The sequence below is a fragment of the Ranitomeya variabilis genome, chromosome 8, assembly GCF_051348905.1.
Source record: "Ranitomeya variabilis isolate aRanVar5 chromosome 8, aRanVar5.hap1, whole genome shotgun sequence".
Taxonomy (NCBI): domain Eukaryota; kingdom Metazoa; phylum Chordata; class Amphibia; order Anura; family Dendrobatidae; genus Ranitomeya; species Ranitomeya variabilis.
Genome location: NC_135239.1, coordinates 35,317,650 through 35,342,725, shown reverse-complemented (window position 1 = coordinate 35,342,725; position 25,076 = coordinate 35,317,650). Strand labels below are relative to the sequence as shown.

The following is a 25,076-nucleotide window of genomic DNA, read 5'->3' as shown; positions in this document are numbered from 1 at the left end:
CGATACTCTTCCAACTGAACAATCATTTGATCGACAGATATCTAAGGTGACGACAATATCTCAATCATTAATTGGTGACACGGGCACATTGTGAAGATTGTTGTATTGTACAGCTCCCTACATGGAACAACCCAATAACATCAGATCAATTACTGCAGAATTAAAGTGCTTTACTTAATCTGTAGCTTCCATTTTTAGACTTTTCCATGAAGATAACAGGAGATGATGTCTATCAGATGGTCGGAGACATGACATTCTTCAAGATTATCCGACCACAATCAATCAGAATCTTAGGGTACCGTCTCACAGTGGCACTTTGGTCGCTACGACGGCACGATTCGTGACGTTCCAGCGTCGCTTGATTATCGCTCCAGCGTCGTAGACTGCGGTCACACTTCGCAATGCACGGCGCTGGAGCGATAATTTCATGACGTATTTGCGATGTAGAAGCCGTTGGTTACTGTGCGCACATCGTATACAATATCGTGCACACCTTTGTCACACGATGCAATCATGCCGCCACAGCGGGACACTTGACGACGAAAGAAAGTTTCAAACGATCTGCTACGACGTACGATTCTCAGCGGGGTCCCTGATTGCAGTAGCGTGTCAGACACAACGATATCGTATGGATATCGCTGGAACGTCACGGATCGTACTGTCGTAGGGACCAAAGTGCCACTGTGAGACAGTACCCTAACACATGTAAGAGATGATTCAGATTGCGATAATATCCAATACGTATTGAGCTCATTAAAGGGAACCCATCAAGATGATTTTACAACTGGAACCAGTGGTCTGGCGGTATAGCGCCTAGTACAAGAATACGATACCTTCTGTTACAGTAATCTATGTTCCTGCACTTAGAAATCAAACTTTGACACCACATGCAAATCAACCTGGAAGTGCATTGGGGGCGTGTCAAAAGTGTACATCACCACACCCTCAATGCACTAACAGGCTAATTTGCAAATGGCTTTAAACATTGATTTCTCAGCAGTGCCATGCTGGATTACTACAAATCTGGTATCGATTTCATTGTTGCTCTAGGACTTCTCCAGCAGTATCGCTGGCAAAATCGTCTCAACAGGTTCCCTTTAATCTTTAGTTTCAGGGGAAAAAAAAAAATTTTGCAGGAGTTTTTGGCGCAGAAACTCTCCAAATCCCCCTGGGGGGGAAAAAAAAACAAAAAACCTCAGAACTTCAACAACTCAGTTGCTCTTTGCTAATTAATTGCTTACTTAATATTGTGTTTAGTTCACATTTTTTATTTAATTTGGAAAAATTGCTGTAAAACGCTGCGTGGGATGAATGCAATGTGAATGTAGCCTCAATGCCCAAGAATAAACCGTTAATTAAGAATTTATTAAAAATAGTCTGCGTCTCGTATCCTCCCTGAGAGTTACTATTCTTGATGGGACATAATAATCCAGACCACTCTGCATCCTTTATGCATTTCCATATATATCACAATTGTTACCTCTGTGGCCAAATCAACTACATTGTACAATCTCAGCTGTGCATACAGAAGTAAGAAAATTATAAAAGGCAATTAAATCATTCATTCTCCAGCCGTCGGGGCTTCATTATTTATTGACACGTTTGTCTTCCAGTACTTTGAAAATGTCCTCCAAGGATTGGTGCACACACTGCACAAACTGCTTCACATCACGCGTTGGATAGGCAGATATGTTGCAACCAATCCAGTCATCATGGACGCCGTAGCCCACACCAAACCCATCAGGGACCACAGGGGCAAAGCCTCCGATCTGCACGGCGGGGCTGGTCAGGGTGCTGGTCGATAGGACGTTGTGATTAATCCGCGCATAGGCCGGATCCTGGAATAGGTCTGGAACATTCATGCCCTTGCCGGCTGCCAGGTATCTTAAGGCAAAGAGGTGTCTGTCAAAACCCTGACCTGCAGAAAGGGGAAAGAATAAGTCTTATGTGCACGTACAAAAAAATAAATGCTGCAACAATAATCACCGACGTCTCGCCAAAACGTTAGATTGGACATATTGTAATCACTCCTTCATGAAAGGACGATTTTCCATTTTTTGTGCTTTTGTATTTTCCTTCCCTTCTTCCAAGAGTCATAACTTTTATTTTTTCTATCGATATAGTCAAATGAGGACTCGTTTTTTGTTGTAGTTTTGAATGACATTTACCATATAATTAAATTGGGAGGAAGAAAAAAAAAAAATCCAAGTGCAGTGAAATTGCAAAAAAGGAGATTTTTGTTTACTTACCGTAAAATCTTTTTCTCCGAGCCAATCATTGGGGGACACAGACCGTGGGTGTTATGCTGCTTGCCACTAGGAGGACACTAAGTGATACAAAGAAAGTTAGCTCCTCCCCTGCAGTATACACCCTCCTGCTGGCCCCTCAGCTAACCAGTTCGGTGCAAAAAGCAGTAGGAGATCAGTAACAACATATTAGCTTACAGCATGTCATATTATATATGAGAGTATAGCATATCGGATTGTAAAAAAAAACAAGCATAAGCCAATACTAGGGTGGGAGCTGTGTCCCCCAATGATTGGCTCGGAGAAAAAGATTTTACGGTAAGTAAACAAAAATCTCCTTTTCTCCTACGCCTCATTGGGGGACACAGACCGTGGGACGTACCAAAGCAGTCCCTGGGTGGGGACGTCAGATCAGGCTCTGTGTAACTGCTACTTACAAGTGCGCCACCGCGGCCTGCAGAGTCCGCCTGCCCAGAGTCACATCTGTGGAAGTCTGGGAATTATAATGCTTCAAGAATGCATGCGGACTGGACGAATCCGCAAACGTGCAGGCGTGTCTTGTTGACGCCTGGTGCCTGGAACCCAGGATAGACAGGGAGATAGGCTGTCATCTAACACGGAAGGACTCCTAGATGGTGAAAGAATACACCAGGCTAAATGGCCGATGGAAACGGCCAAACCCTTCCTGTAAAAGTCAGGAAGCCTTCCTCTTACCGTTAGGAAACCCAAGATACAGTGTCCAACCTTCGGAAGGACGCCGTCCTCAAGACATACCTACTCAGAGCACTAGCTTTGTCCGGAATATGGGGACCTCATTCCATCTTGTGGAGTGGTGCCAAAAAAGATGAGGGAAAAACTATGCCCTCATGACAGTAGTAATACAATACCACCTTGGTAACTAGGGACAGGGAAGGCTTGAGGACAACCTTGCCTTGAAGGAAATAAGAGAAAAAAGTCTGAAAAGACCCGTTAGCACCGAAGACTCGTCAGGATGAGGATACCGCCGAGAAAAAGGGGGCAACCTTCCCTAATAGAATAGATCCCAATGATCTAACGGTATGCAATAGGGAAGAACTACATGTGAAAACATCCTGCGAGGTGGTCCCTACTTGCAGTTTTGTTGCAGAAAGACGAACTGCAAGCGAACTGACGTGGTCAATGCGGATTTCCGAGGATCACTGGGGCCCTTTCTGTTTCCGAAAAGCTTTCGGAAGTGGAAACAGGTACCACGGAATAACCGGAGCATGCAGTGCGAAGGCTCCTGGATCTCGAGGCCGAACAACAAACTCCAGTACACAGGCGATCAGTCAGGACGCCATCCGAACCACAACTGTAGAGCTCCAGTGAAGGCGGGTCTGATGGAATACTTCCGGTGAAGTTCCCACTCACTTGAGGTGAAACCCTGACGGCTAAATATGTTCGCAGCCCAGAGGTCTACTTCTGGGATATGTACTGCCAAGATCACCGAGTGATAGATCTCGGCCCATGTGAGTTACTTTGGCCATGGTGCTTGAACGTGGGTACTCGCTAGATGATTGACGTATGACACAGCCGTGGCGTTGTCCAATTGAATTCGGATGGGTTGACCCGCCATAAGGAGAGGACCTACTATAGGACTACCCTTGAGATCTCCAGAGCAATGATCGGGAGAAGAGAACTGGCATTGGAAGTTACTAGTAACCATGGAACCGGGAGAAAAAACTCCGGATGAAGAAGGAGCTCAGACTATCGTCTGAAAGGCTGCTTGACTTGCCGAAAACTAACGGAGCGAAGGAAAATGCTTCCATTGTTGTCTCCGTTTTATTTATTTATTTAATTTATTTATTTATTTTTTTTTTTTTTTGGAACCCTCCCAGCAAATCAAATGAAATGAGGGGATGAGTGAGCAAGAGCGCGAGCTCCCTGTTGAAAAACCATGACCTTGTCTGGGGGGAGATTTACCACCCTTCTGGAAGAATACTGGATCATCCTCAAAAAGGATATCTGCTGGGCTGGAAATGAGGAGTTGTCTAAGTCTAGCCACCAGCCCAGGTGAGAGGGTATCGCAAGTGATATAGACGACCTAGCGTAGTCCTGCAAGGGCGGGTAAACAGTCGGCCAAACAGGGCAGGACGACCACGCCTCTAGGTGCAAGATGACAGCCGCCATGACCCTTGCGAACACCCTGGATGCGGTCCAAAGAACAAGGTCGTGACTTAAATGCTGTTCACGAATGGAAAAGCAAAGGAATTTTTGAAGAGGTTAGACATCCCGAATGTCGATGGATGCCAGAAACTGCACCTTTTTTGTTGAAGTAGTGGCTGAGCGGATGAGACTCCCTTCGAAGAAGAAAAAGAACCTTGTGAAAAGATTGTTAGAAGTGTGAGGTCCGGGATCGGTCCTACTTCTCGTTCCCCTTTTTAGGAACGAAGATCCCTTAGATCTAGACTGTCCTGGACAACCCTTTCACTGTTGGTCGGGGCTGCGGGAACGTACGATTCTTCGTTAGTCTCCCGCTCAAAAATATGATTGACCAGTTGAACTGTCTTCAGGAAAGGGATACTGGTGTGAATCAAAATAGTTAAGGACTCCAAGCAGGAGACCGTTGCTCTAGCAATCCATGCGGCGGATAGGGAGGTTAAAGGGCTGGACCCGTAGCTGCCAAACGGAACAAACCAGATGTGCTATTTGACAGATCGTGGCATTTTTAATTGAGGACATATCGGGCAGGAATACTGGTAGGTAAACCACAGGAGATTGTACCCGGTTAATCTGCCGAGTGGCAGAATGCGCCGCTGCTTCCAGCAGGTCATTGCAGAGTTAAAAATTAGGAGCCTCGATCCACCATCCTCTTAACAAGGAAGTGGAGAGGGAACATTCGCCTACTTGCATCTTCTGTTAAATAGTGGTGATGCAGAGGGGGGTGCTCAGACGCCCGAAAAAAAAGGGGTGCCTCTGTACATCCACAGAGTTCAGGTCTCCGGGTGGACAGGACAGGTTGTCTGGCGTTAGGCCTGGACCTTCGTGTGCCCATCTGTGGATGGTGTGGGGAAACCGGCGCCCTTTAAAGTGCCTGTTGCCCTTAAAAATCAGACCAGGCATAGCGTCCCACGTAGAGGCTTCTGTCCAGTGAATCGCCTATCCGGACTGGATGGCAAAAGCTCTACGAGGGAGTTTAGGCTGAGGAACTAGTTACACTGGGATAAACTGGGATCAGCGGCAGAGGGCTCCTCATTTATGACCAGTTTCGGTTTGGTCATAGTGCCCTCAAGACCAGGGAATACTGGTCGTGTGCCTTTAAGACCAGGGAATACTGGTCGTGTGCCTTAAAGACCAGGGAATACTGGTCGTGTGCCTTTAAGACCAGGGAATACTGGTCGTGTGCCTTTAAGACCAGGGAATAATGGTCGTGTGCCTTTAAGACCGGGAAATACTGGTCGTGTGCCTTGAAGACCAGGGAATACTGGTCGTGTGCCTTTAAGACCAGGGAATACTGGTCGTGTGCCTTTAGGACCAGGGAATGCTGGACGTGTGCGTTTAAAACCCGGGGATACTTACTGGTCCCGTGTCTTTAGAACCCGGGAATTCTGGTCACGCGCCTTTAAGACCAGGGAATACTGTTCACGCGCCTTTAAGACCAGGGAATACTAGTCACGTGCCTTTAAGACCAGGGGATACTGGTCACGTACCCTTAAGACCAGGGAATACTGGTCACGTGCCTTTAAGACCAGGGAATACTGGTCACGTGCCTTTAGACCAGGGAATACTGGTCACGTGCCTTTAAGACCAGAGAATACTGGTCATGTCCTGCGGGTTTAGGTAAAATCTCGCAGCGAACGAGAAGCGCCAATTCAGGGGGCGCAGCCACAGGCACGAAGTGGGCGGAGCCTCGAAACTTCCATGAATAGGCCCCAGCCGGGGCGTAAATTTCTGCAGCCGGCGTCAGTGTAGAAGTTAGGGGTGGTCACCCGTTGCTCGAGAAAATTGAGCGCTTCCGCGTCAGGAGCTAAGCGCCAGGAAAGAATGCTAAGCCGCCTTGAGGCGACACAGTGCGCTTCTGGTGTGCGGACTACACATCGGCCGAAGCCGGGAGCTAAATTTTTTAGCCGGCTGGAGCGTTACCTCAGGGAGGTGGCCACAGGGAAGCCTGAGACTGCCTGTCAATATCCCGCTGCAGAAGCCCATTACTGGCAGGATCCACTTACCAACGGTGCGCGTCCCGGCATGGAGCCGCCGCGGATGTCAGTATTGCAGCGTGGACGGTGCAGGGATAGAGAGATAAACCTCAATCCATCATCCCCTTGTTAGGGAGGTGGAGAGGAACTGTCCGCCTCCTTGCGCCATCCGCTTTCACCGTGGTGGGATAGTGGGGGCTGCCCGGACCATGGAGGGGGGCTTCTGTATATCCACGAAGTTCAGCCCATCGGGACCATGAAGGCACTTCGTCCCTGAAGGGGATTTCAACTGCGGCCTAGTCCGGCTGAAAAAACCGGGAACTAAATTTATGGAGCCTGCCGGTGGAGCGCGTCGGCGGGCCGCGCGCCGAATGATTGCCGCTGGTGTACCGGCCAGTGGCACCCCCAGGACCGCATCTCCCACACAGTCAGCGTGAGGAAGAATGGCCCCCGAGATCTGCAGGGCGCCTCTCGTCCCAGACGAGAAGCGCCGATATAGGGGGCGGGGTTACGGCCGTGGGAGGGATCTGCCCACTGCGGCCTACTCCAGCTGAGAAGCCGGGGACTAAATTTTCGGCCTGCCTGGCGATGCGCGGCGGCCGCAACGGAGCGACGCTAACCGCCGCAGTTTCCCGACTGCCGGCGCCTCTCTCCAGGGGCTCTGCCGCAAGTACCGCCGGCGCCTGCCCATAGAGGCCACTGCGGCCTACTCCGGCTGAAAAGCCGGGGACTAAATTTCCGGCCTGCCCGGCGGCGTGCGGCGGCGCGGCCGCAAAGCGATCTGGAGCGCAGGAGGGGAACTCCTGATATACTCACAGTCCTGTAATGCAGGTCCCCCTGTACCTGCGCGCTCCATCCTCAACCTCTTCTCTCAATCCATCATCCCCTTGTTAGGTAGGTGGAGAGGTGGGCTCTGCCGCAAGTATGCAACGCCATGTGATGTGGGCCTTGTATGTCGGGCCCCCGGAGAGGAACATTAGAGCCAGGCTCTATGTGCTCGCCGTCTTGCAGGAGGAAGGGAGATCGGGACCAAAGATGGAAACCCGTCGCCCCAGTAAAATTTGGCGTGCTCCAACGTCGCAGGAGAGGGACGGGGAGGTATACTCGCCGTGCTCGCCTGTTGCTGGTTCGGGGGAGAGCGGGTCCCATAAAAAAGGATCCGTCGCCCCCTTCACTCCGTTGAATAAAAAATAAAAATTTACAGAAAAATTAAAATTAAAATAAGAAAGTTGGGGTCTGAAAACAGACCCAAGTGCCTCCTACAGACACTAAGCAAGAACTGGTTAGCTGAGGGCCAGCAGGAGGGTGTATACTGCAGGGGAGGAGCTAACTTTCTTTGTATCACTTAGTGTCCTCCTAGTGGCAAGCAGCATAACACCCACGGTCTGTGTCCCCCAATGAGGCGTAGGAGAAAACAAAAGTAATTCCGCTTTTTTTGTGTTAAAAAAAAAAAATCACCTGATAATCCAAAACAGGAAACATGTAGGGTTTCATTTTATTTAAGTTATGAAGAATAATTCTGAAATATATATAAAACAAATGTGTTTGTCACTATCTTTGCAGACCCGGAATGTTTTCATTTTTCCATTAATGGAGCGGGTGTGAGGGGTTTTTTTGTGTGACGAGCTGATGTTCATAGTGATGGTCTCCTGGCTTCTTATTTTGTCCGGAGACACTGGGTTAGCACCCGGGCATGCGCAGATAACACCTTATCCGAACATGTTCACTCATCACTAGTAGGTAACTACTGAATTTGTTTTAGTTTTCCACCCACTTTTGACCCATCTAGAATACTTTAAACTAGCAGATGACCCTATAAAAGGTTTGTACATACCAACTAAAAGGACTGATGTCAGACTATTACTCACCCATTGCAGCCTCTTTTGTGAGCTGTCCGTGATATTTGGAGCAACTGTGCAGCATTTCCTTCAGCTCTGCTGAGGAATATTTCGAAGGACTCTTCACAAAAGCTTCAGAAGCCTTTTTGGTATAAATAGAAGCGGGGCGGATGGTCTCTGTTCGGCCATGTTTGAAGGCTGCCGTACTACACGACTCGTAGGTTGCAGTTGTCTGCCCGTACTGCCTGAAGAAGCCCATTTGAAAGGAAAGCTGAGATACGGCGTCAGGACTGAGTTTCTGAGTTTTCAGGAACTCCTTCCCTCCTCTCTTAAACTCCATGGCTTCAATAGTCAGTGAACCCACTAATGCATCAAACTTTCTCTTGGCATCAGATACCGCCGCTTTGAGAGAGTCGTCTAGGTTGAAGATAAGTTTTTGGACGGCTTTACTGGAGTCTACAGCCGCGGGGGTGCTCTGTGGTGATACACTGGGCCTCTCTGTGCTGTCCTTAAAAATCTCATTTTGGAATCGTAGAACAGCGACCCCATCGCCCCACGAGTGCTCAAAGTTAATGCCCGCCGTGCCATCCTCCGTCATGATGATGCTGAATGATTTATCGAACCAGCGATTCATACCGGATCCATGGAGCATGTTATGCGACAAGTGAATGTGATCTCTGGTTGGAAAGTCATCTAGACACAGACAAAACACGGCAGAATCTACTTTCCCGAGAGCTTCTTGGTTGCCATTATCATGGAGCTTCTGCCTGACAAGTGCCCATGTGTTTCTATCATCACTAGTCAGATACCCCAGGGGGAATTCGGGTGCGGGGTTTGAGTCAGACAGGATGTGCTTCAGATGGGCATGGATTTCTGACGCTTTCACTACGTTTCCATCTTTATCTAATACATCAAATACGTACAAGTTCCCTCTCCTGAGGACCAGGAGATGTCTTCCCTTCTCGTCCGTCTTCAGTTCATCCTTGTTTAGCTTTGGTATACGGGTGGAGTTAAAGAGACGGAAGTATTGAGACATATCTAAAGGGTACGCATTTACCATGTATGCCCCATACCAAGAAAAGGAGGAAGGCACAAGACGGATAAGCTTCCTGAATTTCTGAGTGTCACTTTTTGCGGGATTCAAGTGGAAAATTTCCGGCTCTAAATAACCAGCTCGTATTGTTTTTAGGAAACGCATAGCGGAGACGGTCATGTTTGTGGCCCTCAGGAGCTGGTTGTTATACTCTGGTCTTGGATCCGGAGTGAAGGACATGAATGGGTTGGAGTTAAGAACAATGGTCTCGCGTGCACAGAGATACATGTCAAACCATGGACCTGAAAGACATGAAGAAAATAAGTAGGATGAAAAATCTTGAAAAGCATTTTCCAAGTGGTAACGCTTACAGACATGGAAAATAACAAAATCAGACAGTAGTCGCCCTCCCTGACTTGGTGCTCACTCTCCGCCACTGCTCCCGTCTGTGTTTAGGATGCAGGGCTGACATCACGTCTGCGTCAGTCAATCACTGAGGTCAGCGGCTCCTGCCGTCTACATCAGCAAAGCTGCCGAGCTCAGTGATTGACTGAAATGGTGATGTGCGCTGTTGATGTGACATCACCACTACAGCCAAGACTCAGAGGCAATGGCAGAGAGCCGATGCTGAACCTAGAGAATGAGACCTACCCGATTTTGTTATTTTACATGAGCGCTACTGTTCGGGGACAACTTTTTTAAAAGTGGAAAACCCCTTTAAAGCGAGTCTCCACATTTAATCACAATGTCATTTAAAGATCTAAAAGGCTGTGCTGATTAATGTGTTAATTAGAGAGGAGCGGATCGAGAGTCCACATCGGTCCTCTCTGGCCGAGGATAGTAGAGATGAGGGAATTTGCTTGGGTTCCCTCTTATTCGGCAAGCTATAGCGCTTACCAAATAAGCTGCAGAGGGAACCCGGCTTCCTGGATTGCGGCGGCCGATCAGCGCCGCAGCTGCATGTATCGCGGCTGTTTCACGACACATTTATGGAGAGTCCTGCAACCATACTGAGGTAAAGGGTAAAATTTGGGCTGTCAACAGCCACCACTAAAGGGCGCTGACTACATGCTGGATATACGGATTGTGCAGCCAGGAAAAAATATGTAAAGTGGGGAAAAAATGAATCTTACTAACAGGATTAAGAAAAGAGCCGCAATCACAAGGTTTCCATGCAAAAGTACATCCGTATTCATTTCAATACCTGCCCTGACCTTCTTCATCCAGACTGATACATAGATGGAAAAGGAGTTGGCTATTGAAAAGAGCCAGTCATCTGTCCCTCTCCCTATACAGCGATGTTCAGGGGCTAACATGGGAAGCCCCATATAAAGCCAAAAGTGGATTTTGGTACCTCTGATCTTAGGATTGGGGTACTTTTCTCAAACCAAGTATATTAGAAACTTTTATTGTAATTGGAGAAGCCCTTTAATATGGGAGTGCGCAGAATTCTCACTCACGTGGTGGCTTTACACTCTATGTTTATTCAGGATAGAGTTATGTAACAGGGAAGAGGAAAAAAAAACAAAAAAAAAAACACAACTACTGTCACTATTCAGATACAGCAGACAAGAAACACGTTCATATCCAGCCTCCAGTTATAAAAGAAACCCTATAATGAGGCAATACTTAGTCATGTTATCATTAATCTAAATCACTGAATTAGGGGACTCGTCTTTTAGCCCTTTAATGCTTGGCCATTTCTTTTTTGCTTCTTTGCATTTTAACACAAGGAGAACTTTACTTTCTGCTACATCTATAATATAACGCTGGGAGCGTCACTCTGTCCGAAGCCTTTATAGACTGCGCAAGCGCCGGCGCAGTCTGGACCCCACTGAGTGACGCTCCCAGGAGATCGCGGTATGCGTAAGCACTGAACGCACACCGCGATCTCCAACGGAGAAGCAGGGACGAGCCAGGAGGGTGAGTATGCAATATTTACCTGTCCCCCGTTCCATCGATGTGCGCTGCTCCATCCTCCACATCCTCTGCCTGTGACGTTCAGTTCAGAGGGCACGATGACGCGCTTAATGCGCGCCGCCCTCTGACTGAACAGTCACAGCCAGAGGACCCGGAAGACGGAGCGGCGCGCATCGGTGGAACGGGGGACAGGTGAATATAGCAAGTGCCGGGGGCCTGAGCTAGCGGCGACTCCGGCACCTGACCCCCACAGCGCACCGGTGTCCCCGCCCGCACTCCGCACAGCCGCCCGCACTCCGCACAGCCGCCCGCACTCCGCACAGCCGCACTCGGGCAGTAGAGCCGGAGAGAGAAAAGGAGATTTTTGTGTACTCACCGTAAAATCTTTTTCTCCGAGCCACTCATTGGGGGACACAGGACCATGGGTGTTATGCTGCTGCCACTAGGAGGACACTAAGTAAACAGAAAGATTAACTCCTCCTCTGCAGTATACACCCCTTCACTGGATACAATTTCAACCAGTTCAGTAGTAAAGCAGTAGGAGCATGAACAAAGACAAACTATGTCAAAACCAAAGAAGTAACAACAAGCCAAAACAGGCTAACAGGGTGGGTGCTGTGTCCCCCAATGAGTGGCTCGGAGAAAAAGATTTTACGGTGAGTACACAAAAATCTCCTTTTCTCCTACGCCTCATTGGGGGACACAGGACCATGGGACGTACAAAAGCAGTCCCTGGGTGGGGAGCAATATGCTAATACCCCATGTACCACCAGCTTACTGAGGTACCGATGTGTGCAGAATGCGCCTGCCGAGGGCAGCGTCTGCCAAAGCCTGAGTATGGATGAGGTAGTGCTTCGTGAAAGTATGCAGACTGGACTAAGTCGTAGCTTTACAAGCTGATGTGCGGACGCCTGGTGCCGAATGGCCCAAGAAGCACCGACCGACCGGGTGGAATGCGCCTGAATCCCAGGTGGGACAGGAGTGTTCCTGACACGATAGGATTCCTGAATAGCGGAACAAATCTACTTGGCTAGAGTGGCCTTTGAGGCAGGTAGACCCTTCCTATGTCCCTCCGGAAGCACGAAGAGGACATCCGACTTACGGAAGGGAGCCGTGCGAGATATGTACCTCCGAAGAGCTCAAACCAGATCCAGAGTATGGAGAGCTTTCTCGATACAATGAGTAGGTGCAGGACAGAAAGACGGCAAGACAATGTCCTCGGGAGAGGGTCTCAAAACCACCTTATCTGGGTAAAAAATTCAGAAAAGGGGGGGGGGGGGGAGGGGGGTCGGCAAGAGAGAGCCGCCAACTCAAACTCTCCTAATTGACGTAATTGCCACTAGAAAGACCACCTTCGATGAGAGGAGGGTGATAGAGATGTCCTGCAATGGTTCGAAAGAGGCCTCCTGAAGAACTCCGAGAACCAAGTTAAGATCCCATGACGCCAAAGGCATTCTATAGGGAGGGACCACCCGGGAGACTCCTTGGATGAACGTCTTAACCGGCAGTCTGGAAGCGATCCTTCGTTGGAATAGAACAGACAAGGCGGACACTTGTCCCTTGAGCGAGCTTAGGGCAAGGCCTGACTCTAAACTTGATTGGAGAAACTCCAGAATGGATGGAATGGAAAAGACTAAGGGCAAACATCCATGGGTATTGCACTATGAAAAGAAGATACGCCAGGTGCGATGATAAATGCGCATGGATACGGGTTTCCTAGCGCGAATCATGGTAGAAGGACCCCCGGAGAGAAACCGGCTTGGGCTAAAATCCAGGATTCAACAGCCACGCCGTCAAAGACAGGGTCCCGGAGTTCTGATGGCAAATTGGGCCCTTGAAGAGAAGGTCCGTGCGATCTGGAAGGCGCCAGGGGGTGTCGGCGACCATTTGGACGAGTTCCGCGTACCATGCTCGGCGCGGCCAGTCGGGCGCGACGAGAATCACCGGTCTCCCCTCTGCTCTGATCTTTTTGATGACTCTCGGAAGCAGAGGAAGGGGCGGAAAAATGTATGGCAGCTGGAACGGATGCCATGACAGAACCAGGGCATCTACCCCGATGGCGCGAGGATCGTGGGAACGGGCAATGAACTGGGGAACCTGGTTGTTGAACCTCAAGGTCATGAGATCCACATCCGGCGTCAGCCAGCGAAGGCAAATCTGCTGGAAAACTTCCGGATGGAGGGACCACTCGCCCGAAGCAAGACTTTGGCGACTGAGGAAGTCCGCTTCCCAATTCTCCACGCCCGGTATGTGGATCGCCGATATGAGCGAGTGATTGGTCTCTGCCAAGCGCAGGATGTGGGAGACTTCGCGCATGGCTGCTCTGCTGCGGGTTCCCCCTTGTGGTTGATGTACGCCACGGCTGTGGCGTTGTGGGATTGAATTCTGATGGGATGACCTGCGAGAAGGTTGGTGAAAGTTGTGTAAAGCGAGAATGATCGCTCAAATTTCCAGGATATTAATTGGGAGACGTGACTATCTCGTGGACCAACGACCCTGTGCCGTGTGGTGAATAAAAATTGCACCCCAGCCAAAAAGGCTGGCATCGGTAGTCACCACTAACCAGCGCACAGGGAGAAAGGATTTCCCTTGGTTCAAGGAAGACTGTAGTGTCCACCACCTGAGGGTCTGCCTGACCTGTGGGGGTAGATGAAAGCGACGGTCGAGAGGAACCGGGCTTTTGTCTCAGGCTAAAAGGAGCGCCTGTTGCAAGGGACGGGGATGGCACTGCGCAAACAGAATGGCTTCCATCGCCGCAACCATTTTTTTTTTTTTTGAGGATGCGCATCGCAAAGCGAATGGAGTGAGGGACTGGGCGGAAGAGCCTGCGCGCTCCCTGTTGTAAGGATAGAACCTTCTCTGGAGGGAGAATGACCAGCCCGCGGGAAGAGTTAAAAATCATGCCCAGGAAGCAGATTTGCTGGGCCGGCACTGGAGATGATTTCTCGAAGATCTTACAACCCAGGCGAGAAGGAGAATCCACGGTGAGCTCACCGACTCCTCGCAGGTAGACTGGGACGGACCTTTGATTAATAGGTCGTCCAGATATGGCAGGACTACCACTCCCCGAGCGTGAAGAATGGCCATGACAGCCGCCATGACCTTTGTGAAGACTCTGGGGGCGGTGGCAAGTCCGAAGGGCAAGGCCACAGACTGGAAGTGTACTTCTTGGGCTGCAAAGAGCAGGAACTGCTGATGAGAGGGAAAAATTGGGATGTGTAGATAGGCATCTTTTGATGTCTATGAATGCAAGGCACTCTCCTTTTTCCAGGGAAGCGACAACGGAACGGAGGCGGTCCATCCTGAAGTGTCGGACCCGTACGAATTTGTTTTAGCAGTTTGAGATCCAGTATGGGCCGTAGAGTCCCGTCCTTCTTTGGGACCACGAAAAGGTTGGAGTAAAACAACGTGAACCTTTGGTCACGAGGGACTGGAGTGATGACACCGTCCTTTTGAAGCGCCTGTATGGCGTGAAGAGAAAAAACTCGATTTTGTATCCGGAAGACACGAGCTCTCTGACCCACTCGTCGTGAACGACCGAGAGCCACTGTTGACGGAACGAAAGAAGGCGTCAGCCTACGTTGTCGGTGTCAGCCGGACACGCCAACGAATCATTGTGAAGGTTTAAGGGATGCGGACGGCTCAGGGGCAGACGGCCTGGGTCCGGGTTTCCAGGAACGGTTTTGGTCTGTATGAGACCTGGGAAGTTCTGTTGTCCCGACGTCCCGAACCAGGGGAAGAGTACGACAAACTGGAGTAGTTACGAAATGACTGGAATCGAAACTGCTGCTGATTCCGTGCTGGGGAAGAATTTTTTTTTTTTTTTTTTAAATCCGGTAGCGTCAGAAATGATTTGGTCTAGGTTTTCCCCCAAATTAAACGACCCGCTTGATAAGGAAGAGAGGTCAGCGACTTTTTGGAAGCAGAGTCTGCTCGCCAATCGCGGAGCCATAGGGCCCCCCCGATGGAAATTGCGTTAGCAGCCGCTTGCGCTGCGCAATTAGCCGCATCTATGGAGGCGCCAACGACAAAATCTCCGGCCTGAGCAAACTGGTTAGCTAGTCTGGCCGTCTCTGGGGGAAGATTACTCAACACCTCAGCCCAGGTCACCATTGCCTTAGCTACCCAGGTAGCTGCAAAGGATGGAAGGAGGGCTGCTCCTGAGACTTTAAAGACTGAGCGAGCCAAATAATCAATCTGGCGGTCAGAAGGTTTTTTTTGTTTTTTTTTTGACTGATGAATTGTCTGACAGAGAGAAGATTGTTTTGGATGCAAGCCGCGACACGGCAGGATCCAGAAGGAGAAAGAAGTAAGCCCTTCACCAGATCCCTTGAAAAAGGATATTTAGCTTCCGTGGCTTTTTGAGCCGTAAAGCGCTTTTCTGCTCCCTGTGTTTTGGATAATATCCTGAAACTCAGGGTGATTATGGAGACTTCTTAAAAGATACAACGTGTTCCTGAGAGGAAGCAGATTCATCGTCCACCATTAATGCCAATAGAGGAGTCTGGGTTAAAGATTCCTCCGACTCATATACTGAGCCCTGTACGCTGCGACCCTCAGGGGAGGGGGAGCGAGAAAATGAGCTTGCAGAAGCTGAAGCGTGTACGGGAGATGGGGAAAAGGTCCTTTTCCTGGAACCCCGGGAGTCCCGTACAACGGTGCGCCCCCTGTGGTCGGACAGCCCCGCGCCGTTATCAGATTCCGTCGCAGCCGACGGAGGTGAATTCTGGTTTAAGGAGGACCCAGGATTCCATTGAACGTGCGCGGCCCACTCAGGAGACGACATAGGAAGTGGCGGCAGAAGGCGGCTGCGCACTGGCCAGGTCACAGTTCTGGCACAAGGGGGGACTGTGGGTACTTGGCAAGGCAGACTTGCAAGTGGCACAAATGGTAAAAAATACAGTGTGCTTTTTTGTCCCCTTTTTTCCATAGATTGAGACATAGTGAATGTCTATCTCCGATAAACCGCAGTAGCAGTTATGTGAGCAGGGAAGGGGTTAAGCTTTTCCCTATGCAGTGGAGCAGCTTACCCACGGTCCTGAACTGGTGTCCCCAGGGAGGAAGAGAGGGAGGTAGCGTTTTCAGCTGTATTTCCCTGTAGCAGTGGAGTCCCAAGATGGCGCCCGAGATTTTTGCAGGGCTCTTCTCATTCAAAACGAGAAGCGCCTGAACAGTGGGCGGGGCTCCGGCATGGGCGGGTTTTTTGAACTGCGGCCTAGTCCGGCTGGAGAAGCCGGGGACTAAATTAGTGGAGCCGGCCGACGAAGCGCTCTGGCGGCCGTGACGCCGCGCCTAACGATCGTCGCTGGCATCTAGCCAGCGTTACCTCTCCCCAGGGACCCGGACCGCTTCTTCCCACGCCGGTAGCGTGAGGAAGATAGTACTCACCAAAGGAGGGACCACCTCCAGCTCAATCGATCCTCCCTGTGTCGGGGGACGGAGAGCCTCCTGAAGCATGCTTGCCTTCTCAGGGGACTTACAGCTGTGCCTGCCGCATGGAGATTTTGCAGGGTTCTTCTGCGCCTGCCACAGGGGGCTTACGGCTACTGTGGGGACTACGAGACGCCAAGATGAGGGCTTGAGTGCGGTGGAGCCCGGGAGATGCACATAAGAGGTAAACTCCATGTGCTCGCCATCTTACAGGGGGAAGATCGGGACCGTATAGGAACCGTCGCCCTAGCGTAGATTAGGCGTGCCCCATACGTCGCAGGAGGGACGGGGAGGTATACTCGCCGTGCTCGCCTGTTGATGGTTCGGGGGAGAGCGGACCCTATAAAAAAAGGAACCTGTCGCCCCCTTCACTCCGTTAAGTAAAAAATTAAAAATTTACAGAAAACTAAAAACTTTAAAATTAAAATAAGAAAGTTGGGGCCTGAAAACAGACCCAAGTGCCTCCTACAGACACTAAGCAAGAACTGGTTGAAATTGTATCCAGTGAAGGGGTGTATACTGCAGAGGAGGAGTTAATCTTTCTGTTTACTTAGTGTCCTCCTAGTGGCAGCAGCATAACACCCATGGTCCTGTGTCCCCCAATGAGGCGTAGGAGAAAGATGTGAGCAACATATGGCAGAATGGAAACAGGAACAGGCAGAATGGGTGCAGCACATTACAACAGAATGGGGGCGCAGGATGGGAGCAGCACATGATAGAATGGGGGCACGGGATGGGAGCAGCATATGACAGAATGGGGGCGCGGGATGGGAGCAGCACATGACAGAATGGGGGCGCGGGATGGGAGCAGCACATGACAGAATGGGGGCGCGGGATGGGAGCAGCACATGACAGAATGGGGGCGCGGGATGGGAGCAGCACATGACAGAATGATTGCCCACGATGGGAGCAGCACATGACAGAATGGGGGTGCACACATGACAGGATGGGGGTGCAGGATGGGAGCACATGACAGGATGGGAGCAGCACATGACAGAATGGGGGCAGCACATGACAGAATGGGAGAACCACAGAAGATAAATATGAAGGGGGCACCAGGGATTATATAGTGGGATCACCCTGACCTCCAAAACAGTACATCAAAAAACAACAAAGGAAAAGACGAAGGTCATATGAATGGGGATCACCACACATTGCTAAATCCAATGTGTGGTGATCCCCATTCATATGACCTTCGTCTTTTTCTTTGTTGTTTTTTGATGACAGAATGGGGGCGCAGGATGGAGCAGCACATGACAGGATGGGAGAGCAAGATGGGAGCAGCACATACCAGGATGGAGACCATATACCAATATAAATGCTCGCCACCCGGGCGTAGAACGGGTTCAATAGCTAGTAATATATATATATATTAATATTTGGTGGTCCTACAAGATTGCTGCATGTGCGGTCGTTAAGTTAACTAAATAACATCCTACTCTGCCTCATCTGCAATCATATAATTATGTTACAGAGGCCTGCACGGTCAGCATTTTTATTTTATACCTGGTGGTACAAATGAATATGAGACAGGAATTGTATTTTTGGCATGACGATTTCATTGTAGCCTTGGTCTCTAAATCTCAGTGTGTTTTGTCGCTTCCTATTCCGTTTGGACTTTTACCGGAGATATAGCTGGTGTGTTTGTTCTCCTTGTCTTGCAGGACGAGCTCCTCGTGCAGCTGTTTCCCCACTCCGTTCTGGAAATTACGTGCCAGCTGCTCCGTCTTGCTGAAAGATATAATGATCGTGTGATAACAGTAATAACAGGCACCTGCACTACTCAGATATTACACCCCCCCACCTGTACTGTTCATCATCGAGGAGCGGTCGCTGAGCGTTTAGGTATCTTTTTATTGTGTCTTCAAGTTTAGGAACTGGCAACCTACAAAACACAGGGGAAGGAATTTGAACATAAGGAATTATACTAATGTGCATAACAATTTTTAGAAAGCCAAAGCTAATGAAATGACACAGAAATACAAGACCTGGCCCCAGTGCAGACTATGGACTCACCACCTGTTACTAGTAAAGCATATTAGTGAGGTACATACTGTTATCATGCCTATATGACAATAAACCCTGCGTATGTGCTGAATCATGCTGTCTACAATACAAGAGCAGGGTGGCTTTGCCCATGTTACTACCACAGCAGCAAGATACATCTTAATGTCACTCATATTTCTTACTGTAAAAATACATTAAAGTTGGTCTGTCGGCACAGGCGCTCGGTGCACCCTTGGTGCGGCCAAACAGTTCAGAGCACCTTCCCACCTGCTTGTTTTACCTCCATCTCTGCCTCTATAAAACCAGAGCTGTCAATCAAAAAGAGGAGGGGTTGAAGATAAGAAGGAAAATATGTAGGTGGAAAGATGCACTTAAATGTCTGGCCGCACCAAGATTGCACTGAGTGACTGTGCTTGGTTTGAACAGTCATTCTGGGCTGACGGATTCCCTTTAAGGAGATATCCTACAGTACGGGTTAAGGATAATAAAGCAGAGCTGCAATATGCAATGCCAGGCACAAGACAAGGACAAGTGGTGCTGTTTGTGGGAGGAAAAAAAACAACACTTTTTTCCTCCTACCTAATCCTAAACAACCTTTGTAATTAAGCAGTGCAACCCTTTACTGCAGGGATCACACAAGTGACATCAGGCATGTAGGTTATATTTTTGCCTGGCGCAGTGGGGTATCATACACAGTGGCATACCTGTAGGCGAGCATTAATAGAAGAAAAGGCGGGATATCCAGCTACTGCAAGAATCTTATATAAAAACATCCACAGTGCGCCAGGCCATGTCCCTACATGCCTGGTGTCTCTGGTGTAGCTGGATTCCCTTCCTTTTCTTCTATTATTGCTCAATCTGGGATCCGCTCCGGGATCCTTTCTATGCACCACACCCATCGAGGAACCATTACCTGCTCTGATGAGCGGATGTTAATATTTATTTTCTCTAATGTTTGGCAGCATTGATAATCATTCATGTAATTTAGGGAAAAAAAACAAAAAAACGTCCAGTTGACAATGTGGCCTAAACCCAGCCATGCCATGCCAATGGCCACTGGATCTGCAGGATTTTGGCTATAGCAACAGGCAGACAGTGTACTAGATAGCAAAGTATATTAGTAGGTAACAACATGGGTATAATCGGCAATATGTGAACAGCAAATAGAATTAAAAAAAAAAAACAATTTTGGATTCTTTGAATGTGGAGCTGAAAAACAAAGCCAAAACTGTCTGTGTTGGGAAGTGGTTAAAGCAATACTTCAGGAAACCTGTTATACCTGGTGCAGAGAATGAGGTAGCTATGGGGAACATAAAGGTTACTAGGAAACTGGTCACGTAATCAGTCTGGGAAGTCAGATACTCGGTTCTCCGTGCATACGTCTGAACAGCCCGCAAAACGGGATTCGGAGATATGCGCCGATGGGGCCATAGACTAACGGTGGCAGCAGAGCGAACGTGCGCTCTATCATGCATCATTTTCGGGAGTCTCTACTGGAGACGGACACTCAGACTTCTGCTGGACACAATGGTGCAGCAGAAACATACAACTTTCCAATCTATTTTCCCCTGGTTTTCAAGATCTTTTCACGGTCTTTTATTAGGATCCTTAGATTTTACTTCCCGTAGACAAATAATCTACCCTCATCATGCGAAAGGTGTAGGCTTCATGGCAGTACAGGTCTAAGAGACGAGAATTGTGTTCTTTTATGAAAGCTGAATGACAGCAAGCCGTAGTCTTTAAAACAATCTGTAAGGTATACAGAGAGTACTCTGGAAAATACCATACATTTTCATTCTACAAAATTGCAGTATTAATTTGCTGATGCTCCAACAATCTTCACTCTGCAGCTACTGGAGAGAACATAAATGCAGATTCCCACCTGGGTAGGCTTTTCTGGAAGTGCATGGTTGGTACAATGCTTTTGTGCAAGTATTCTGTGTCACTGCTTCCAGAGCTGTATGTCCTGAGCAAAACCGAACCTGGGGCACATGATGAACCTCCTTTTAAGAGACAGGATTTAGTCAGGAGACGAGCCATTTCGGCAGACAGAATCTGTGAAACCTGGAAAACAACAGAAGTCCGCAGAATTAGAGATATGGGTATAAAAGGGGACACGCTGCATAAGGCCATAATGTGGTATTTTCACTGCAGATAAATTCTTTGAAGCAGAGTTTTAGAATGAAAAAATGCTGCAATTCCTCACTGCTTTTTATTTTTTTTTTACTTTATTTCAGGCTCATCATAGAGTTCTAAGGCCTTGTTTCCATGTATTGTAAAAGCTGCATTTTTTGCTGTGTTTTTTTTGTGCAGAAATTCCTCTTTATGTAGTAGTTCAAGCAAAGTCAATGAGATTTCATAAAAACTCATGCCGATCATGTGGGTTTAAAGACACAGTGGAACAGTGCGGTTTTCTTCTTTTGAAGGGGACATGTCATGTGAAAAAATATTGTTAATCTGCAGTTAGTAGCGTTATGAATCTGCCCAGCGCTGGCACCTTGAGTCCTCCTGCCGGGAGGAAACTTTATTCCGCCTGGCAGCGTTCGGCGTTCAGTCATCGCTCTGTGTATAGAAAGCGACGGCTGTAACTGCACCGGCAGCACTGACTGACAGCAGGATCAGAAACAGACCTGTCTGTTAGTCAGAGACAGGAGCACAATTAGAACCGCCGCTCACTAATGGCTTCTATGGGAAATTTAAAAAAAAAAACAAAACGAAAAAAAACACTTGAACAAAAAGCAGTAGTGTTTCTAAGTTCAGAATCCAGTTGTTTCTGGACTAGGAAAACAATAGCTGTTTGCCATCTGCACAAAAATGCATAAAAAGGGAGGGGGCAAAGAAATGCACCAATAATGCAGATCAATAAGATGAGATTGCTATTTCATATTTTGTACAGACATCTGCAGAAAAAAACAGACTTTTTGGGAGTGAAAAATAGCCTTGAGGTTTTATTGCTACATGGAACACTGCTTTTATTTTGCCTTTTTACGCATTTTCAGTGCAGACTTGACACAGTGTTTTAAAGTGTAGCAATGCTGGGGTCCTGCACTTAAAAATGCAAATGCATTTTTTTCAGCCTCTCTGAAAAAAAACTTTTAGCGGGATCAGAACACCCAAAGAAAGAATGCACAGTTCCACGGTATCTTTAAAGGGAATCTATCAGCAGGTTTTTACCATGTAATCGCATGAGGTAGGGGCAGAGATCCTGATTCTAGCGATGTGTCACTTACTGGGCTCTTTGCTCCAGTTTTGATAAAATCAGTTTTATCTTCAGCAGATCTAGCAGTTCTCTGAATGCTGAGCTCTGCATAACCACACCCACACTAGTGATAGTCAGATTTCTGTGTACACTGTGCATAGGCAGGAAGCTGCCAATCAGTGGTAGGTGTGGGGGTTATACAGAGCTCATGAAAATGGAGGACTAAATGGAAGCATATTTACTAGTCCTCTGGTGATAATCTCCTGCTGATAAAACTGTGATTTTGATAAGAATTACAGCAAGCAGCCCAGTAAGTGACACATTGCTGGAATCCCATCCACTTTGCTTAATCTATTAAAGAGAACCTGTCACTACATTCATGTTGCTCAAACCAAAGCTCGACTGTGCGACTGCAGACAAATATGTCTTCTAGTTAAACACTGCGACATTTCAGTCGCAAAGACGGCCAGTGACTGTAGGGAGAGACCGGGCTAATCTGGGGCATCCCCGGCCTGCTTCTCCAGCCCCCACTATAGCTGAGTGGCAGTTCTACACTGCATCAAGCTAGTCAGGTCTCTCTCTATGGTCAGTAGCCTGTTTTTAAAATTAAGTTTTCTCTGAAATGCCGCAGCATTCCAGTAAAAGACAGCGCACAGCCAGGCTCTGGTTCAGGCGGCGTGAATCCAAAAAGCACAGTGTTTACATGACATAGGAACATGTCCTCTATGGGGCTGGGCTGCGGCACCCTGGTACCCAATGTAACCAATGAAGAGGTCGGATGAAGACACTTTCAGTCAGCCAATCAGTGCAGGGGGAGTGGGTGGGGGGGTCCCCTTGAGAGAGACCCTCACAAATCTGATCACTTAAATCACAAAAATCCAGGATAAGAGAAAAAATAAAGGACTTTCCTTTCCCATAAACAGCACCGCTTCCATCCATGGCCCTATATAAGAGAACATGACTAAACTGCAATACCAGACACAGCCTGTGGACAAAGAGGGCGCTGTTTTTGAAAAAGGGACGTGTTTTTTTTTTACTTTGCACAACATGGTGATAGCTGTACTGGTCTTGCAGGATTGTGCGGTCGCACACCACATAAGATGGCCATAAACCTGCATACGAGGGTCCGCTGGTCACATGATGGAGGGGCATCAGAGGCTCATGGACACCAGCTCTCCTCAGGACAGGACGAGGCTTCTACTGACTTCTATGGGAAATCATGGCTGCATTATGTAATCAGCAATGTGAGGCAGCAGCAAAGATCCAGAGTTCCTCTGCTCAAAAGTGAAATGACAGGTGTGCAACACCCTCATCCTTCCGGCAGGTGGGTTGCCCGGTCACCTTCCTCCCTCCCCTGAAGTTATGGTGTCCCGCCATACCCGAGTGCAGTGTCCTCTCACTCCGCGGACCGTCACCGTCTCCTCTCCTGCAACCCGTCCCGTTTACCTTTCCCCTAATTCCCTCATCCCCTCCTCTCACCTCTGTCCCGCCCCTTCTCTCCTCCCCGGCTTCAAAATCACTGATAGGTGTAACGCAGAATTCTGTCCCCCGGAAACGTTCTGCAGAATAGAAAGTTCCGGGAATAAGTCAGCTGACCATGAAGACTCCTAGGCTGTCACTGCAGAGCTTTCCCCCTGCTCAGCGACCACAGCCAGTAATGCCGGCAGATATCCCTCCCTTCCCAGAAATAGAAGCAGCACATTTTGCAAAATATGCATTTTATTTTAATTTAAGGTTTTATGGGGGGTTTTTTGCAACATTTGCGTTAAAATGACAACAAAAATAAATAAAATTAAAAAATTTATATATATATATATATATACAGATTTTTTTAATAAATATCTATTTTATTTGCAATCCTTACCAGTCACATTACCCGGCCTTTGTTAGGGAACTGGAGCTTTTTTTTTTTTTTAATAATACTGCCATAGATGTGCAGCTTGTTTCTTTTGTGGGAGAAGTTGTGTTTCTTGGCTGCCCTTTCCCGTTGCCGGCTAAATCGTAAGTCCAACACAAGTGAGTGGAGTCGCATTGCAAACTGCAAAGTACCTGACAAAAATGAAGAAAAAAAAAGCAAAATACGTTCAATAATCAGACGTAAAAACAGAATTTTATTGAAAATAATAAGGTAGGGGACAATACCAGAATTTAATGGGGGCACAAAACAAGGCTCGATGCAGCGGGCTGAGCTGCCAAGACGACTTTTTGTTTTGTATGGACTTTCTGGATGGCTGACAGCCCTACAGCTGGGACGTACAGTGATCTTTGGCTGTATGACCTGTGTGGAGGCTGTGCGGACCCCTGTGTAGAATATTTATGCAACATTGAGTGCTGAAACGTATCTGAGATTTAAAGGTGATGGCCACTACTTATTATTAATTTAAAAACGGGCCCATGGTGGTCCTAAATTGATAAAAACTCATACTTTCCCTTTTTAGTGATTGGCTGCAGTGGTCCCATTCTGTCCGAGCTGGAAGAAAGTGGTTGAAGGCAGTTTCTTCTCTCTCAGATGCAACAGGACTGATGTAGCCAATCAGTGGTTGTTTTTATTACGCAAAGAAAAATAGTATGAATTGTCATCAGTGTATTAGATCTGAGTGTCTTCAGTTTTCAGTCAGTTTTTATCATCAGTTTTTAGTCTGTAAAATATTATTTGGCCAGTGCAAAGGGAAATGTACGAGTATGGTAACACATGGTTTACACATCTGGGTATGGCACTCTTGTATAGGCACTGTGTGGCACGGTGAATATGCTATCTACAGCTCTTTAAAAAATTAAGAGACCACCACATCAAATCCCTGTCATGGGCAGCCCAATCTCCAGACCTGAACCCCATTGAAAACCTCTGGAATGTAATCACTAGGATGATGGATAGTCACAAGCCATCAAACAAAGAAGAACTGCTTACATTTTTGCGCCAGCAGCAGTGTGAAAGACTGGTGGAAACTGGAAAGCATGCCAAGACGCATGAAAGCTGTGATTAAAAATCATGGTTATTCCACAAAATATTGATTTCTCAACTCTTCCTGAGTTAAAACATTAGTATTGTTGTTTCTAAATGATTATGAACTTGTTTTCTTTGCATTATTTGAGGTCCGAAAGCACTGGGTTTTTTAAAAAATGTTTACCATTTTTCTTTGTCAGAAAAAAAATACAAAATTTATTGCTTGGAAATTCGGAGACATGTTGTCAGAAGTTTATAGAATAAAAGAACAATTTACATTTTACTAAAAAATATACCAATAAAGA

At 47.9% G+C, this 25,076-nt stretch overlaps 1 protein-coding gene across 2 annotated transcripts; it reads right to left on the bottom strand.

The window, feature by feature from the left end:
• Window positions 1-1,428: 1,428 nt before the first annotated feature.
• On the bottom strand, window positions 1,429-23,467 carry CPT2 (carnitine palmitoyltransferase 2). Of its 2 annotated transcripts, none has more exons than XM_077277127.1 (6): window positions 23,307-23,467; window positions 20,511-20,692; window positions 18,426-18,506; window positions 18,246-18,352; window positions 8,269-9,573; window positions 1,429-1,918 (listed from the first exon to the last, which is right to left on the bottom strand). In XM_077277127.1, the coding sequence occupies exons 2-6, from the start codon at window positions 20,666-20,668 to the stop codon at window positions 1,587-1,589; spliced, it is 1,983 nt and encodes a 660-aa protein (XP_077133242.1). In that variant the 5' UTR covers window positions 20,669-20,692; window positions 23,307-23,467; the 3' UTR covers window positions 1,429-1,586. The 2 variants fall into 2 exon arrangements, with proteins under 2 accessions (XP_077133242.1, XP_077133240.1); XM_077277125.1 differs by having other exon boundaries at window positions 23,207-23,317.
• Between the last annotated feature and the right edge of the window lie 1,609 nt (window positions 23,468-25,076).

What these genes read in the sequence shown, in the direction of transcription:
- CPT2 (XM_077277127.1), bottom strand. Translation starts at nt 20,668, where the DNA reads ATGGCTCGTCTCCTGACTAAATCCTGTCTCTTAAAAGGAGGTTCATCA. An exon ending in TTCCAGAAAAGCCTACCCAG is followed by an intron (nt 18,507 to 20,510) that starts GTGGGAATCTGC and finishes TGTGTTTTGTAG; the next exon opens with GTTGCCAGTTCCTAAACTTG. An exon ending in CACAAAAGAGGCTGCAATGG is followed by an intron (nt 1,919 to 8,268) that starts GTGAGTAATAGT and finishes CCCTTTCTGCAG; the next exon opens with GTCAGGGTTTTGACAGACAC.